Source organism: Amia ocellicauda, chromosome 14, assembly GCF_036373705.1.
Source record: "Amia ocellicauda isolate fAmiCal2 chromosome 14, fAmiCal2.hap1, whole genome shotgun sequence".
Classification (NCBI taxonomy): domain Eukaryota; kingdom Metazoa; phylum Chordata; class Actinopteri; order Amiiformes; family Amiidae; genus Amia; species Amia ocellicauda.
Window position 1 is genome coordinate 8,184,948 of NC_089863.1, and position 20,047 is coordinate 8,204,994.

At 42.8% G+C, this 20,047-nt stretch overlaps 1 protein-coding gene across 1 annotated transcript in view; it reads right to left on the bottom strand.

The window, feature by feature from the left end:
• Positions 1-20,047, bottom strand: part of LOC136768563 (zinc finger protein 585A) — an 81,361-nt gene that overhangs the window by 2,597 nt on the left and 58,717 nt on the right. The window contains exon 7 of the mRNA XM_066722830.1: positions 18,378-18,574. Within this exon, the coding sequence (XP_066578927.1) occupies positions 18,378-18,574 (197 nt within the window). The remainder of the gene's footprint in view (positions 1-18,377; positions 18,575-20,047) is intronic.

Genomic DNA, 20,047 nt, shown 5'->3' on the forward strand with positions numbered 1-20,047 from the left:
CATTTTCTCACACTGGGGGCAGCGATGGCAGCCCCGACGTTTCCTAGTTGTGTTTGAGGGGGGAGAGTCAGAGCTGGAGGGTCTAGGACGCAGCTGTCTGCCCTGTGAAGATGGGCTCTCACCCCTCACTGTACTGTCACTGCCTCCACTGAGCCCCGTCCTCAAGCCAATAGAGTCAGTGTCACACAGTCCATGCGGTTCCAGTTTACAGAGGCCTCCTCTAATATTCTCTAGTTTAAGATTACAGGGTTCATCTTTCACAACCGTATGCATTTCCCACTCCAGTTCACTGTCCTCTGTCTTAATGTGAACAGACGCAACACTGGGCTCACACTGTGTACTGGTAGAGTCTGGCTCAGCACCAGCTGCACTGGGTCCACACTCAGATCCCAGTGCCCAGAGTCCCTGTGTTAAACCCACAGTCTGTGGCTCCACCATGTGGCCAGACTCCAGTCCACTGAGCTCCATTTCACCGTGTCTGCTCCCGTGCTGCTCAGACAGACTCTTTTTGTCTTCAGTAGCTGTGGGCTCTGAGGCCTGCCTCAGACTGGAGCCCCACTCCTGCCCACAGGGCTGCTGCTCAGTGGGAGACCTTTTCCCAGAGTCAGGGAGAGCACTGGTCTCTACAGCTCCTGGGGGAGGAGAAGACAGGAGAGCAGATCAATTAATCACGGAAAATAAGTCACTGACATTTTACACATTCAATTGCAAATTATATAAATTCCAACTAGGGCAATTAATAAACCAAACATAACAAATACAGTACGTATTCAATAAAGAAAATAAAACCCAGTAAATTCTCTTTTGATTTAGATCGAATACTTAATGTCCTACAAAAATTAATAAAACCAATAGAGCTATAGTATAACTTACAAATAAAAATAAATGGATATCTCTGAACGACTATTTGCAGTAGATATATAAACACGTTTACAATTCCATCTGGTAAAATACAGCAGGGATTAAACATCAATGAATGAAATAAAATATAGCCCATTATGTCTTGCTTGTGTCCTATAATCTAAAAGATAACTTAGTGCCTGCATAAAGGTCAACACAAAGCACATTAAAAATTAATTTAAGGTGTAACACTGATTAGTTAGAGACATTGTAAACCTTATATTAACCAGGGGTGTAAAGTAACGAAGTACAAATACTTTGTTCCTATACTTAAGTAGATTTTTCTGGGGACCAGACGGTTGTCCGGGGTGGCACTGGACACCCCTGACATCTGATTGGCCACCCTGGGTGCCATGCCAAAATTTCATTTGCTACTGGCTGTCTGATGTTGATTGACATCTCATTTCACCTCTTGTTGAAAGAAGCGTTTATGTTGACATTCGGAGGTGCATTTTTCAAATCGAGGACAAGGAAGAGGGAATATTAATGTTGGTTGCAAGATACAGAAGAAGAAGAAGAAGAAGAAGAAGAAGAAGAAGAAGAACATACAGAAGAAGAAGAGAGAATATTTCCACAGCAACACAAGCTCTTTTCATGATTGGTGAAAACATCATATTTGAAGTAAGTTTTAATGTTTAGCATCTGGTTTAGTTTTTCTGAAAAACTTTTATGAAAGTTGAGTCGCTGTGTAAGTTAACGTTTGACCTTTGGCTCCATTAACAGACAGTTAATCAGAAAAGAGAGATCGGTTCCCAATTTAGCCTAACATTATGTTCACATCTGTGCTAGTAATACATGCATATACAGTGCAGTTTGTAGTTACAGTATACGCATGTTTAGCTAATGTGGGGTAACTAGTAGGCTACAGCTGTCAGTGTTCAGCAAGTTAACATTTAGCAATTTACTCCATTTACTCGAACTCAAAACGAGCAATTATCAATCTGTTAACGTTACTCATAAGATTACCATAATTTGCAGACAGCCCGATTGCTATCGTAAAGTTGTAAGAAATTATAGCTCGCTAAGTTACTTACTGCAGAGTAGGGCTAGTCATGATCTAACTAGTAATGGTAGTTGATGTGTGTGTGCACAAGAGAGAGAGAGAGAGAAAGAAATTGAGCTGCAGGTCCGAGGTAGAGACACTGACTATTCATAGCATGTTAAAGAGTTCTAGTGAAGTAACCCTCTTGCACCACACTACAGTGAGGGAAAAAAGTATTTGATCCCCTGCTGATTTTGTACGTTTGCCCACTGACAAAGAAATGATCAGTCTATAATTTTAATGGTAGGTGTATTTTAACAGTGAGAGACAGAATAACAACAAAAAAATCCAGAAAAACACATTTCAAATAAGTTATAACTTGATTTGCATGTTAATGGGGGAAATAAGTATTTGACCCCTTCGACTTAGTACTTGGTGGCAAAACCCTTGTTGGCAATCACAGAGGTCAGACGTTTCTTGTAGTTGTCCACCAGGTTTGCACACATCTCAGGAGGGATTTTGTCCCACTCCTCTTTGCAGATCCTCTCCAAGTCATTAAGGTTTCGAGGCTGACGTTTGGCAACTCGAACCTTCAGCTCCCTCCACAGATTTCTATGGGATTAAGGTCTGGAGACTGGCTAGGCCACTCCAGGACCTTAATGTGCTTCTTCTTGAGCCACTCCTTTGTTGCCTTGGCTGTGTGTTTTGGGTCATTGTCATGCTGGAATACCCATCCACGACCCATTTTCAATGCCCTGGCTGAGGGATGGAGGTTCTCACCCAAGATGTGACGGTACATAGCCCCATCCATCGTCCCTTTGATGCGGTGCAGTTTTCCTGTCCCCTTAGCAGAAAAACACCCCCAAAGCATAATGTTTCCACCTCCATGTTTGACGGTGGGGATGGTGTTCTTGGGGTCATTCCTCCTCCTCCAAACACAGCGAGTTGAGTTGATGCCAAAGAGCTCGATTTTGGTCTCATCTGACCACAGCACTTTCACCCAGTTCTCCTCTGAATCATTCAGATGTTCATTGGCAAACTTCAGACGGGCCTGTACATGTGCTTTCTTGAGCAGGGGGACCTTGCGGGCGCTGCAGGATTTCAGTCCTTCACGGCGTAGTGTGTTACCAATTGTTTTCTTGGTGACTATGGTCCCAGCTGCCTTGAGATCATTAACAAGATCCTCCCGTGTAGTTCTGGGCTGATTCCTCACCGTTCTCATGATCATTGAAACTCCACGAGGTGAGATCTTGCATGGAGCCCCAGACCGAGGGAGACTGACAGTTATTTTGTGTTTCTTCCATTTGCGAATAATCGCACCAACTGTTGTCACCTTCTCACCAAGCTGCTTGGCGATGGTCTTGTAACCCATTCCAGCCTTGTGTAGGTCTACAATCTTGTCCCTGACATCCTTGGACAGCTCTTTGGTCTTGGCCATGGTGGAGAGTTTGGAATCTGATTGATTGATTGCTTCTGTGGACAGGTGTCTTTTATACAGGTAACGAGCTGAGATTAGGAGCACTCCCTTTAAGAGAGTGCTCCTAATCTCAGCTCGTTACCTGTATAAAAGACACCTGGGAGCCAGAAATCTTGCTGATTGATAGGGGATCAAATACTTATTTCCCTCATTAACATGCAAATCAATTTATAACTTTTTTGAAATGCGTTTTTCTAGATTTTTTTGTTGTTATTCTGTCTCTCACTGTTAAAATACACCTACCATTAAAATTATAGACTGATCATTTCTTTGTCAGTGGGCAAACGTACAAAATCAGCAGGGGATCAAATACTTTTTTCCCTCACTGTATCTGCCACATTGAAGAACTCTGGGTTAAGTGAATTATCACTTCTACCTCTAATCAGTAATCATAGGATTCATTCATGCTCCTTAGATGGCAGGTTAATTTTCTGTCTAGTTCTATGGTTCTATGGTAAATAGTTCCTATTTTCTGAAGGACCCAGCAGAGTGAGTTTTTGATTGTTCGGATAATAAAATGCATTCATTAGCAAAGGCTGTTTTTGAGCATTCAAAGGCTGTTTTGGATGTTTAAGAGATTAGCCTACACTTGCCAATTCGGTTCATGAATCTGACCTTAACAGTGTCATAAAAGAATCTGACCAATCAGAAGTAATGCAAACGCACGTGGAAACACAAACAGTATCTGCACGCAGACCATAACAAACAGCATAGACAATGAGAAGTAAAATTTTGAGGTACAGCAATATCCATTACTGTATAATTGTAAATTAAAGGACAAACAAATACATTAAAAAGAATGCATGGGTGAACATCACAGCAGTTCTACTTTAATGATAACTGTCCATAAAAGGCAAAGTATTAAAAATAATATGTATAATTAAATGCAATTCTTATTTTAGATTAACTTTATGATGTAACTACAAATTGTATATGAGAAAATGTCCTAAAATAATGTCCATGGTGATGTTTACACTTTATATAAGTACATTTAGAGCAGAACGCACACCCCAAAATAGCAGAGGAGCTAGCAAAGGGATAAATACTACACATACATACACACATACATACATACATATACACATAGGCGCCGACTTTGCGGGGGCTCAAGGGCTTCAGCCCCCCCAACAGGTAAAATGCGGGGTTCAGCTCCCCCTGGAATTTTGATGAGTTACTTAATCATTCATGGAAGATAATAAAACAAACACCCTTACTCACTCTTTCTGTAGAAAACAGAGGACAGTGGCAGATTTATTGAAAAATAAAAAGGGACTTGTGTTACATCTTGAAATATGAGTCGTGCTCATCTCTGGCAAAAGCCCACCGAGCGCTTACAATGGCGTCAGAAGTGGTGACAGGGACTACCCTCCATATCCTGACGAGCTGCGTGAGTTAGCAATGCTGGAGCGCTACAGAATGAGCTGCGTGGCCGCACTGAGTCCATGGGTCACGCTGACAAAGAAACCTCCCACTTTTGATGGTGAGTCTAGTTGGGAGACATATCACTCAGTTCGGGCCATGGTGGCAAATCCTCTGATGAAGCGCCTGTAATATGATGCCAGCCCAAGGAAACTGTGCAGCTCGTGGACATCTGCTGGTCAGGGCCACTTCTCGATAGAGTCCACTTTCCCAGGGTCAGTCGATATCCCCTCCCCGCTCACAATGTGATCTGGGAAGAGGGTCTCCCTCTAAATAAGGTTACATTTTGCAGGATGGAGCTTCAGTCCAGCCTGACGCAAGCATTCCAGAACCATCCACAGGTGTCTCATCGCCTCCTCAACCGCCCTCAACCGAGTGAGGAAGATAAAGGGGCATATTTAGCGCGGAGTCTGAGGGGGGAAGTGACGAAAATCCAAGCCGCGGGGCCCGCACAGAGCCGCTCTAACTTCAAGGAATTCCATCAGACTCTCACTACGATATGGGGTGGAGTGGAAAGCAGCAATCGCTAAAGTGCAGTTCAGAGCCAGGAGGAAAGAGCCCGGGGAAACACTGCAGGGATTTGAACTGGAGCTCGCACGCCTTTTTGCAATCGCATATCCAAGCGTGGGGTCGGAGTTGCAGGACCAGATGGTGACGGAGCAGTTTATCGAGGGCTTAGAAAATGCTGATCTCCGCATCCAACTCAAACTAAAATCCCCCAGCACATTGCAAGAGGCTTTATTGGCTACAATTCAGGTTAAGACTGTGTATGGGACTGAGAAAAATAGCCATGCTTTAAGTAAAACACATGCAGTCCATGGGCTCAGTAGCGCCCTCTTTTCTCAGAATGCTGCTTTTCCATCACATCAATTGCCTGTGGCTCAGCCAATGCATGCATTTGGCTTAAATGCAGCCCCTGTAAATAGTGTGAATGACCTCTTGTGACCCAACAGCCATCTTCTTTAGGGAGCCTGCATTCTGACTACCTGTACAGCTGGCCAGGGATGTCACAGCTCACCATGCCAAGCTACCAGCCTTCCTTGATGAAACCCCAGATGCCAGCTACTCACCTGGGACCCTCCATGATGCAGAATTGGCCTCCTCAACAATTCAGCCAGATCCAGAGTGACCAGAGAGAGGTGGTCAGAAAAGTGCTTGAGGAGCGTAATGAGGTTTCCCTGCCTATACAGCACCGACGCCGAGTCAGCCCACCTTCATGTCAGCTGCCACGTAGAAGATATTTATTGCCAGGGCCTCACAGACACAGGGGCCTCAGTCACCATCTTGCGAGCTGATGTGCTGGACAGAGGCGGGCGGGGATGGAGAGAAAGGCTACGCCCTGTGAATGGTGAACTGCTCACTGTGAACGGTGAACCAGCTCCTGTGATGGGGGCCATGGCACTAAAACTTTGTCTCGGGGAGCTGTTAGTCACGCATGAGGTCTGGATTGCAGATCTGGAAGATGAACGGATCCTGGGCCTTGATTTCCTGCGGTCTACTCAATGCTGCCTAGACTTGGGCCAAGACAGACTGGTAAAAGGGCCCGAAGGGCAGCAGTTTTACGTCGGGATAGTGACGTGCCGGCATAGAAAGCCTCAGTGCCCTGGTGCACCAAGCTCCTCTCATGCTAATCGTATAACGCAGGCGATGATGGAAATGTGTGAGCTGGGAAGCCATTACTTAAGCGAAGAACAAGCGGGAGCCATGCACCACCTAATGGAGGAATTTTACGATGTCTTTCCCCAACGTGAAGGTGATAGTGGGCCGATGGTGTTAGTACAACACCATATAGACACCGGTGGTGCTGCACCCATTTGGCTGCTGCCTCACCACATGCCTTGGGCTTGCCGCAACAAGGCTGAGCGTCAGATGCAGGAAATGCTGGAGAAGGGAATAACTGAACCATCAAACAGCCCATGGTCGTTCAGGGTGGTGCAAAAGGACAAGAAAGATGGTTCCAAATGCTTCCGCGTGGACTACCGCAAACTTAATGGAGTCACTCGAAAGGACTCTTACCCAATTCCACACATTGACGACATCCTGGATGCACTGGCCGGGTCACAGTGGTTCTCTACGCTGGACCTGGCAGGTGGAGTTGGACCCAGCGTCATGACCAAAGACTGCATTCAGCACAGGTAAAGGACTGTGGCAGTTTACTGTTATGCCATTTGGCCTATGCAATGCTCCGGCGACCTTTGAACGCCTAATGGAGCGCATTCTGGACAGCCTCCCGAAGACGGTGTGCCTTGTCTAATTGTATTTTAATGCACAATGATACAGTAATGGATATTGCTGTAGCTCAGAATTATTTCCACATGGGCTGACGTCACTTCTGATTGGTCAGATTCTTTCCAGTCGCGGCAAAAAAATTCTAGAAAGTAGACCATTTATATCTTAGTGATCTTACTAATTTTCCTTAAAGCAGTGTGGAGCTCCTATTGAAATACAGGCAGTTCCACGATTTTCGCCCACGTCCAGTGTGAAGCACCAACACACTTTATATTCTTGTCTGACGCAGGACGAGCGCTTCAGAAGGATGCGATTCTTACTCATTTTATGAAACTTAAGGTTGGAGACATGAACCACATTAGGGAGAGTGTAGCTAATCTCTCTCCAGGCCCGGCGGCAGGATTAACTCGCGAGGGGGCATCAGAAATGACTGAGGGGGCACAAATATCTTTGGTCAATGATAACACAGGATGTACAATAATCAATATTACAATTACACACAATGTTTTTGCATAGCTCTCAAGTTTTCTAAACGGTAATGCATGAGATTCGTCACAAAAAAAAATGTGGTGATAGATACTGTTGTCACCGGCAAAAGCAGGAGCCAGAGGTGGGGTGGGCACAAAAATGTTTGGGGCAAATGCTGAACATTTTAGGGGAAATGCGTGAGACTATACCTGCCACAAGAATACAGCTTACTGCACCGCTTCACGACATGGACAATTAATAATCGTCTCGAAAACAAACGCTACACAGCTACATGCACAATACCCATCGATCTACTGCAACACAAAACAGCTGCTAATTACCAAAATAACACTCCCCCATGCCAATACAATGCATTTCCAATCACAAAAGCAAACAATGCTGTGCACTGCACTACCACGACTTATCGGTACACTGCCGCTCGGACGCAGGTACACATGCGCCGTCAGATCAATCCTCACCTCTCTGTGTGTGTGCTTGAGCGGCTGTCCATGTCCTTCTGTTTCTCCCATAACTCGTCAAACTCAACGGCACGTCACAGGTTTTCCACGCAATTATGAGCACTACTACTGAACTATTCATTTTGCATACTCATTATTAACGTTAAATATATTTTTTTCATGCAGCTGTGTGTTGAAACAATTTTTTTCAATGTGGGAATACTACTTTGAAAGCAAACCTAAATGGTCATATTGACCCCACCTTTCGACTGTGTGAAGGCCAATCAAAATACGTTTTATTTCCCAAATGGTAAAATACCACTGTGTGACTGACGTATGAATGGTGCTATGGAATTGCAGAATGAAGCATATCATATTATTAATATTCATATTAATGACCTACCAGAAGTGAGTAACAGTAACAGAGTCGTCAAGTGATGGTCCTGGTAAGACAGTTAAAATGTCTGACATACTTAGCTACGGAGCTAGTGGGGTTGTGTGCAAATTTTGCTCTGAAGCTAAAATCAAAGGAGAGTTTTCCACCGGGAAAACGTGACTTCCTAAAACGCCACTTAACACAAAATAGTCACATTGATGCTGTGAAAACATCATATAAATCGAAAGCATGGAACTTCGATTAACCAGCTTCTTGGGGAGTCGAGAGACTCGAGAGAAAAGCATATTGACCTCGCCAATAAGAACAAGTCAAACCCTGAACAAATCAAAATACTGATCGATAACGTGCTTCTTGCCATCAAAATGAAGCTGAGACAAGCTGAGACTATGGAAAGTGTGAGAAATGCCCATGTTCACACTCTGATAGTCGACGAAAGCACAGACATTACAGTGCATAAAATACTGGTTCTTTACATTAAGTTTAGGAAGCAAAATGACATCACTTATAAAATTGTGTTTGCCGGGATCATTCAGCTGGCAGGATGCAGCGCTCAGCACATTGTAGATGCAATAATAAAGTTCTACACGGATCACCGACTTGATTTACAGAAAATTGTTAATGTTAACCTCCAATGGCGCCTCTGTCATGTTAGGTAAACATAATGGAGTCACTGCAATACTGAGACGACAGATACCGCACCTTACGGAGCAACATTGTGTTACTCATAGAGAGGATTTGGGAATTGATGATGCTTGGACAAGGGTGTCTTTGATTAAGGAAGTGGAAACACTGCTTAGAATAGTATATTCACTATTTAGGTCTTCTGTGAAGAAAAGCAAATTCGAAGAGTTGGCAAATGTTTTAGAGGTAGATTCACTGTCTTTCAGACCTTTGAATGAGGTACGTTGGCTGTCACGATTCCAAGCTGTAAATGCGTTTTTGCACAATTACAGTGTATTAACAGAGTACTGCACGAAAGAAGCTGACAACGACGACCCGATTGCAAAATATTGTCACAAAAAACTGACCGATCCGAAGTACAGAGTTCCTCTCACTGTGCTTGGAGATGTGTTGGAAGAACTAGCTCAGCTCTGTGTCTCCTTGCAGCAAAGCAATCTTACAATCATTGATGCCCATTGCCTTGCCAGAGCTAAAATGGAAAAACTTCGGTCTCAGTATCTCGGAGAGCATGTTTACTGGAGCAACCGAGTGAACGAGCTGCTGGATACAAGTGTAAATGCGGTAAATACAGCGGATTTTATTCTGTTTGTCCTTAAAGTCTGTGACCATCTTGATGCTCGATTTCCTGAAGGTGAACTTAAAGAATGGTCTGCTTTTAACCTAGAAACACTGGATTCAACACTTGATTTTGATCATGGTACAGATGATGTAACCAGACTGACTGAGAAGTTCCAAGCTATTCTAAAACAAACAGACGAGACTGCCACAGAGCGCATCTGTCAACAGAACAAGGATTTCAGGTTCACTATTAAAGAAAAATGAAAGATGGGAGTGCAGCGGACATTTACTGAGATGGTAATCTGGACACTAAAATGTGAGGAGTTCACTGAGCTTGTACAGCTGATTGACATTTGTGGAACTTTCCAAGCGTCTAGTGCAAACTGTGAACGCGGTTTCAGTCTCATGAATCAGATCAAGACAATATCACGGAACCGACTTGAGACCACCCACTTGGATCAGCTAATGAGAATCCAGTCTACACAAGCAGAGGGCACTATACATCTGGACAAGGTCTACAACCACTGGAAAGGGGACATGGACAGACGGGAGAAGTTTTAAGGTAGGCTACAATGTGTTAGACTTGGACAATATTTTTACTGTTTACTGTTATAAAAAAATTAATAATTCCTCAAGTATATAATTATAATGTATACAATAATTATTAATTAGTTGACTGAAGCTTTAAATTTTGTTTAAAGGTTCATTCAACAAGGTGCTGAAAGCATTCTTTAGAAATGTTGGCCCATATTGATAGGATAGCATCTTGCAGTTGATGGAGATTCGTGGGATGCACATCCAGGGCACGAAGCTCCCGTTCCACCACATCCCAAAGATGCTCTATTGGGTTGAGATCTGGTGACTGTGGGGGCCAGTTTAGTACAGTGAACTCATTGTCATGTTCAAGAAACCAATTTGAAATGATTCGACCTTTGTGACATGGTGCATTATCCTGCTGGAAGTAGCCATCAGAGGATGGGTACATGGTGGTCATAAAGGGATGGACATGGTCAGAAACAATGCTCAGGTAGGCCGTGGCATTTAAACAATGCCCAATTGGCACTAAGGGGCCTAAAGTGTGCCAAGAAAACATCCCCCACACCATTACACCACCACCACCAGCCTGCACAGTGGTAACAAGGCATGATGGATCCATGTTCTCATTCCGTTTACGCCAAATTCTGACTCTACCATCTGAATGTCTCAACAGAAATCGAGACTCATCAGACCAGGCAACATTTTTCCAGTCTTCAACTGTCCAATTTTGGTGAGCTTGTGCAAATTGTAGCCTCTTTTTCCTATTTGTAGTGGAGATGAGTGGTACCCGGTGGGGTCTTCTGCTGTTGTAGCCCATCCGCCTCAAGGTTGTACGTGTTGTGGCTTCACAAATGCTTTGCTGCATACCTCGGTTGTAACGAGTGGTTATTTCAGTCAAAGTTGCTCTTCTATCAGCTTGAATCAGTCGGCCCATTCTCCTCTGACCTCTAGCATCAACAAGGCATTTTTGCCCACAGGACTGCCGCATACTGGATGTTTTTCCCTTTTCACACCATTCTTTGTAAACCCTAGAAATGGTTGTGCGTGAAAATCCCAGTAACTGAGCAGATTGTGAAATACTCAGACCGGCCCGTCTGGCACCAACAACCATGCCACGCTCAAAATTGCTTAAATCACCTTTCTTTCCCATTCAGACATTCAGTTTGGAGTTCAGGAGATTGTCTTGACCAGGACCACACCCCTAAATGCATTGAAGCAACTGCCATGTGATTGGTTGGTTAGATAACTGCATTAATGAGAAATTGAACAGGTGTTCCTAATAATACTTTAGGTGAGTGTATATATATACACAGCTCTGGAAAAAAATTAAGAGAGTCTCAATTTTTTCCAGAGCTGTATATATATATATATATATATATATATATATATATATATAATGATATGCATATGGGTTTAATAAAATGTGGCTGGTTAAAAATATTGTACTTTCATATTATTTTTAGTTGCTGTATTTGTTGTAAAACCATTAACAGAAGGGAGTAAGTCATCCAAAAATATAATAGTTTATGGTAACATGCCCTTTTTATGTAGACTACTGGTACGGTCGCAGAAGACATTTTTGTGCAAGTTGCTCACAGTTTTGAATTTTGCGCACAGATACATTTTTATTTGCTCAGTGCTGTAAAAAATTAGAGGGAACATTGGTTGTAGCAGCACAAAATCTACTACAGCACACTTATGAGTTATTCTTGAACTGAACTTAGAACAAGACTTGTAAAAAATACAGTAGTGCATGCACCCCTCAGAGTTTGTATATCAAAAAATAATAAAAACACAATGCGCTATTTGTTTTGGTGCTAAACCTGCATCAGTCAGGCCTTTTCAAGCTTGAAATCCAATCGAGTTGAATTAAATCAAGTTGTTGTCAACTATATCTGTGAATCAAGATACACTAACGCAAGGGTGTAGGTTTGGTTTGAACATTAGTTGGGAAACCTTTTTGGGGAGGAGGGTGGAGTCATGGTTCCTCCCAGGAAGATTTTTTGTTGTGTTTTTTTTAACACACTTTGACATCAGAGGGGGTTTTAAGCATTTCTAAGCCAATCATGCAATAACTGTACTACTTGTTATCCAAGAAAATAACAATTGTAAAACAATCTCTTTCCCATTCCCACAAGTATGTATGCAGACTCGCCCTGCTGGGGGCTTGTCTGATGAGAGGGGCGACTGACAGGACGGGTGGACTAAGATGCTGATCTACACTTTGTTTTGATGTCAGTGAGAGAAGAGCGTCTCTCACAAATAATTGCCGAACTGCGCATGTGCGAGCGGGACTGCAGGAGCGCCGTGGAGCTGTGGCGGGAAATAAACAGGACATGCAGTTTTACACGCACACGCGGTTTTGTGTGGACGGGATTGACTGACATCAGCACATGCTGTGAAACAACAGCGACACCGAGACCACCCGCCCGCCGCAGTGTGTACAGTGCAGCCCAATGTAGTGCGTTTATTCCGCCGACCACCCAGACACACACGATCCACCAGCAGCCGAGGACGGGCAGGAATATACGGACACACATATTCAACTCATTACGTGCATCACTGCGTTTCAAATAGGCATAAAATACACCATCTGAACATGTCTGGGTCTGCTTTCGTTTTCATTGCTTCATCCTCTCACAGCGCTTTTAATATGAAACGAGCGGATGCGCATTTTCAGCCCTGATGAGAAGCCGCACAGATGCGTCACAGAATAAGATCCAGCCCATCGCGTCTGCGCATCGCGTCTCTTTAACCAGCGGACATGAACACAATGAACAAGTTACCTAGGGCAGCTCCCGGGGTCTCTCCTCCTCCGTGTCCGCCGCTTCTCAAACTCCGCTTCGCCGCCCGCAGCTCCCGCAGCCTCCAGCGCAGCCTCTCGGTCTCTCGCCGCCTTCGGCTCATCTCCTCTCGGTGCTCCGCCAGCGTCTCTGCCAGCGCCTTCCGCGCCGCACACTGAGCGGCTCTCATCAGCTCGGCCAGAGCCGAGGACAGGCGCTGTGTGAAGCGCTGGGACAGAGACATGCTGCTCGGGCTGCTGGGCGGCTCAGTGTCTTTCTCCGGGTCTCTGGTCAATGGCAGCGCACTCGCAGTCAGTACGGGGCTCTGTACGCAGCTGCGCACTTGCTAGGACGGTACTGTCTGATCCGCAGCTGCGGACTGAAGTTGGTCGCACTGGCGCAGAGCTGCGGACGAGCTGCTCCGGCTGTATCCCGCTCTGAGGATGCGCTGCTGCGCTGCCGCGCTGCCGGCGGGAAGGGAAGTCAGGGCGGAGGCCTCGGCTCTATGCAGACCTGAGCAGAGCGCCCTGCTGACATGCTGATCCAGTTCAAATGCTAATGCCATATAACACGATATAATGATACATTTATTTTAATCGATAATACATTTTGTGTGTGTGTGATGTTTATATAATCATTTAAACTCAAGACTTATTTATGGCACACAAATATATACCTAAAGCTACATTTGTTTTGGGGTCTATTCCCAGTTCCACAAACACTGCCCCAGCACGACACTACTGTAGGTTTAAAGGGGACCCTTAGTACTATCAATTGGACCAGAAATTATGTTGGGGTCATTCTTCTAAATGAGACAAAGCAAGCCTCAAAACGCTCACAATGCAAGTACCAATACAACATTGTGGCATGGGGGACACCAGTTTGGGGGTCTATTCCCAGTTCCACAGACAGTGCCCAGCATAGCACTACTGTAGGTTTAAAGGGGACCCTTACTACTATCAGTTAGGCCAGAAATTATTTTGGGGCCGTACTTTTAAATGAGAGAAAGCCAGCCTCAGTACTCTCACAATGCACTAAAAATACGACATTGTGGCATGTGGGACACAAGTTTGGGGTGTCTATTCCCAGTTCCAGAAATAGTTCCCCAGCATGAAACTACTGTATCACTATTGTACCTTAATGCAACTATTACTTTTACAAATTATATTCAGTTTAACTAATTGAAGAAAATGTATATTCATGATTATTATTATTGTTGTTGTTATTATTAGTATTAACGTTAAGTATTTAATATATTTTACACTATGTAATACAATATTTTCAATTAAAACACAAGTTTCTGAAAGCCCAGAATAAGTATTTTTCAGTTTTCGATGTCTTTGTAAATCTTTCCAATGTTCTGGCATTCTGGGATTTACCCAGTCCCTTTAAAAACATGTTGTAAGAATCTCAATAAATGGTGTGTACAGACAGTAAAAATACAGATACATATAAATATAATATAGAATATAATAGAATAAAGCTTTAATAAATTGTACTATCTGCAAATCATGTGTGTGTTGTCAGGAAACCTCATACATATGAGAGTTGAGGCAAAAGCAGGGACGGACTTAGACTAAAAACCGGCCCTGGACTTTAACCCAGACCATCCCACCACAAACAGCTGGGGATCCAACACCCCACCCCACCGACACACACATATTCACACACCAGCCCCTAATACCACACCAAGCTGTGGTTGTGCATTAAAGCTGTCTGGACCCCAGTCTAGATTTTGCTGGAATATGGAATATGCGACACCAGTCTATACTGTGTACAGAATGTAGATGGAATGTTTATGGGTAGCCAATTATATGAAAATATAATGTGTATCAGTATTTTTCATAATGTATTCTTAGGCTATATTATAATAATGAATATTATTTAGCAAATAAACGTGAAGATGGCTGCAGAGAGCTATTGTACCAAACTATAAATGAGCAAACTCTAAAAGAGCTGATCTATTCTTTTAAGGGGTAAATACATTGGTTTATTTTGTTCTGGTTTAAACTATATTTTGAGTAAATCTTGTTAGGTTTTATTGTTTATTCTTTACGTTATTTTGTATATGTTACTACTTTGCACAGAAAACTCCCTGCAAACCTAGTTGTGAAGCCTGCACCGTGCTCACTTATTAAACTTGTGTTTTCAGGCTATTTTGGGAAAGGCATGGAAATGATTGACAGATGCATCACATTTTCTCGGAGATCGTCTCCATTTCATTCCCTGCAGTAGCTGTGTGTAAATATGTGATCTGCATGAATACATAACTTGTAGTTTAATTTAAATCACTTGTAAAGGAGAGTTAATCTAAATTGATATTTTTTTAGTGTGTCTTTGAAACATAAAACAGGCATTACAGTGTGTGTTTAAGTAAGCTGCTGATTGGTCCATTGAAACAATAAATCCATTTCAACACTAACACAAAGCTTGACGGGCTTGACCTGATCTTTGTTATCTTTAAGATAAAACAAACTTGATTGAAACTTTTATCTTGGAATACACTCTAAGAAGTAAATGTTCTAATAAGAACCCTTAAATGTACTTATTAGAACATTTACCCAGGTTCCTTGCAAAACATTATCCTTAAAGAACCTTAAATGTATAGAACTAGAATAGAATAGGAATAGAACTAGATGAAGTAACGCATGAGAGAGACCTAGGAGTCTATGTGGACTCCTCACTTTCTCCATCCAAACAATGTGGGGAAGCAATAAAAAAGGCAAACAGAGTGTTAGGGTATATTGTCAAAAGTGTAGAATTGAGAACAAGGGCAGTGATGTTCAGACTGTACAATGCACTAGTTAGAGCTCATCTGGATACTGTGTGCAGTTCTGGGCTCCACACTTCAAGAAAGATATCGCTGCTCTAGAGGCAGTTCAGAGGAGGGCAACCAGACTTATTCCAGGTCTGAAGGGAATGTCCTACTGAGAGACTGAGGACCTGAACCTTTTCACCCTGGAACAGAGGAGACTACGTGGGGACTTGATCCAAGTCTTCAAAATCATGAAAGGCATCGACCACATCAAACCAGAGGAGCTTTTCCAGATCAGCAGGGACACACGCACCCGGGGACACAAATGGAAATTGGAGACACTTCTTCACACAGAGAGTTTTCACAATCAAAGCTGAACGTTTGAGAACATTAAAAAACAGACTGGATAGGATCCTTGGATCACTCGGTTATTAATGGACACCAAACAAGCACAATGGGTCAAATGGCCTCCTCTAGTTTGTAAACTTTCTTATGTTTCTTATGTAAAGAATTTAAAATGACCAGGCTGAGACAAATAAGGACAGAGTGTGACCAGATTAGACCAGGCCAGAGAAGACCAGGCCAGACCCGACAATATTGCAACTGATATTCAGTTCAAAAGTTCTGCTCAAGAAAGGCTAGTGTATTAAGATGTTTTTCTGTGCACCAATTGAAGCTGTGACAAGTGCAGAGGGGTATGAGCTTGATTCTGCAGGGGAGGCTAAACTGAGAAGTTTCCTTTGACAGTCTCAACATTTCTAAGTTAGAACTGGTCTTTAATGGGTTGTGAACAAGACTGATAAGACAGTTATTTCCTTCTTGATAGGTGCAAACAAGCTTACTAAGCAAATTGTTATTAATTAACAAGAGATTTAAATTACTTCCTACATAGACTTCATGAATGAATAACCTCTTGGTCAAGGATGCTAACACAGCAATTTTTGTTAAACAACAAGATGCAGGGCAACAACAGAATACAGAGCCTTAAATCAAACTATATTTGAAATGATAGAAATAATCTATACTGTTTAGAAGGCTGTGTCAGCCCTTACCAGGTCCAAAGAGTCAGCTTTAAAACTCTAGAAAATATGAAATTTAGTTATTCACTGATACAGTAACAAGCTTGTTAAATTGCTGTTCATGCAGAACCAGTGTTTGTCAGGTCTAATGACAGCCTAGTTAGCAAAATAACTAAAAATTCCTGACCCTTACATTTGCCAGTATTATTTTGAATGGTAATGTTAATAACTAATTGCACTGTTTTTTCACTTGCACTTGTAATTGGGCAGAATAGCTGGACATCTGTTATTGTATTGTGTATTTTTTTCTCTTCCACCCTAGTAATCGCAACAATCTTTAGTTTTGAGGCTAATAAAATAACAAAAACTGCTGCAGGGATTGCACTGAAACTTCAGACCTTATGACTGAGAGCAGAACTCAAGAATCCTGTGTGCGACACAAAACATTTGTACACGTTACAGGGATTCCGGTTATGACCAACATTAATAATAATAATACTGAAACTCTTCTGGGGCAATTTTATTATTGCAGTATTATTGTTGAATTATCTGATTGATTGCAAACCAATGAACCATTCCTTAAACATAAATACAACTTAGATTACTACACACAAAGTAAATAATGCATGCATTTCATTACAATCTCAAAGCTTTCCTGCTGTCTTGATCCTCAAATATTAACCTCAACTACAATAATCAGATCAGACCATTCAATTTTATATAAATAAATGTATGCATGACTGTGTAAATCAGGAGACCTGATGCAATGTTAAATTATCCAAACTTACCAATTAGATATATACGAACTAAGCACCTTGCATATTAAGGCATATTACACAACAATCGCAAGTCTAAAGTGTTGAGAAAATACAACTCTCAGTGTTCATTTCAGCTTCTTGCATCGTCACTCACTTCTATTTTGCAGTTGATTTCAGAGAGATAGAAAAGTTGCAATGTTTTATTGCAAATTAAAAACAAATATTGGATTCCTGTTTGTGATTTTAAGAGCATGCTGTTTTTCTTCACATATTTGATGATTGACATACTCACAAACAAGCAATACAATCTTGAAATACAAGAGATTATGCACACACCCAACAAGAACTGCAGCCGGATTAAAGTACATTTTTATTTTAGATTTTAGAAAAAGAACTGATTAATGCCATAGAAATCTACACAACATGGAAACAATTCAAATTATAATACAAATATGACTCAAATATTAACACTATCAGAGAGTTATCAGTCACATTTTAACACTGTTAGAAACTGAAACAATTAATCATTAAAAAAAATCAGAACACCAACTAGAAAATCCCTGTTAGCCAAGTCATCCAGGGTAAGGATTCTCCTAATAATTATATAAACTCTTTCCACAATGGGAGCATCTGTAGGGTCTCTCTCCTGTGTGAATGTGCTGGTGTTAAAGGTGTCTTGCCTGACTGAAGCTCTTCCCAAACTGGGAGCAGAAGTCGGGTTTCTCCCCTGTGTGAATGCGCTGGTGAAATGTAAGGCTCTCTGCATAGTGCGCTGATGTCTTTTAAGGCTTCCTGGCTCAGTAAAGCTCTTCCCACACTGCATACAGGTGTATGGTTTCTCTCCCGTATGACTGCGCTGGTGAGATTTAAAGTGTCGTAAATTACTGAAGCTCCTCCCACACTGGGTCCACCTGTACAGTTTCTCTCCTGTGTGAATGCGCTGATGAGATGTCAGCGTTCCCAAATCACTGAAGCACCTCCCACACTGCATACAGCAGTATGGTTTTTCTCCTGTGTGAAAGCGCTGATGACACTTAAGGGTCCTTAGCTCACGGAAGCACCTCCCACACTGGGTACAGCTGTATGGTTTCTCTCCTGTGTGAATGCGCAGATGTGTTTTAAGGTGTCCTGAATGCCTGAAGCTCTTCCCACACTGGGAGCACCAATGGCAGCCCTGATGTTTCACAGTTTCCCGTGAGGGGGGAGTGTGGGAGCTGGAGAGTCTGGGATGCAGCTGTCCACACTGTGTCGATGGGCTCTCACCCCTCCTTACACTGTCACTCCCTCCACTGAGCTCTGTTTTCAAGGAAATGGATTCTGTTCCACACTGAACACGGAGCTCAGGTTCCAGGTCACTGAGGCCTCCTGTAATATTCTCCAGTTTCGGATCACAGAGTCCATATTTCAGAAGAGTGTGAGTGTCTATCTCTGATTCATTGGACTCTGTTTTAATGTGAGCAGACTCCACACTGGGTTCAGGCTGTGTTCCAGTAGAGCCCAGCTCAGCACCAGCTGCACTGGGTCCACACTCAGAACCCAGTGCCCTGGATCCCTGTATTAAACCCTCAGTGTGTGGCTCTGCTCTGTGGCCAGACTCCAGGCCACTGAGCTCCTCTTCAGTGGTTCTACTCCTGGGCTGCTCAGTTAGCCCATCTTTATCTTCAGTGTCCTGCCTCAGACTGGAGCCCCACTCCTGCTCACAGGGCTGCTGCTCAGTGGGAGCTCTTTCCTCAGAGTCAGGGAGAGCGCTGGCCTGTACAGCTCCTGGGGGAGAGACAAGACATGAAAAGAGCACTGAGAACAGAAGATCTGAGGAGAGGCTACTAGTACAGGTCAGAATAGCATCCAGGCAGTGTGTATCACATATCTATACCAAAAACACTATCACTGTGAAACAAGAAAAGAGAGAAACCTCCATATCAACTCAATCTCAACTGTAGAAGTGAAGCGGGAGTTTCAGATGTACAGATGTACAGCAGCAACATGGCTGTCATGTGAATGTACCTTATAACTCTTTCACACTGTAACATTATAATTTCATGAACACTAAATTCATAAAGAAAATAAGTAAATTACTTCATCAGCAATATTTTAAAGTCCCTGCTTGAGGAGGAACCTCACTTTGTTTACACCTCCATTGTCTGCCCTGTTTCCACACCAACCTTCTGTTTCTCTCCTGGAGTTACTTTGCAAATTGGCAAAATTTCAATACCATTCATTCCTAGACATTTTGAATTTTCTATTGCCCTTTAGTTAGCTGACATGATGAAACCTTGGCATGTTCAGCGTATATTAGGACATAAACACTCTCATCTGATTAAAATTCAATGACAAATGCTCCAAATTATAAGGGATGTAGATTAATTGATTACCTCTGGTAATGGGCAAATTATTTGGCAAGATACTTATTGGGACTGGATTTTTAAAAGGGCCTGTGGCCTAATGATAGTAACCTGGCTGACAACTGCGGGCATGTTTTTCAATTTGAAAAGACTCCTGCATCAATCTCAGTGTCGCTTGGAACTAATCAACCTCCACAACCTCTTGCACCAATGATGGGGTGATCCCGATGAAGGTTAAGACTGCTTCTGAGGTGGCAACCTAAGGCAGGGACTCTCATGATGGT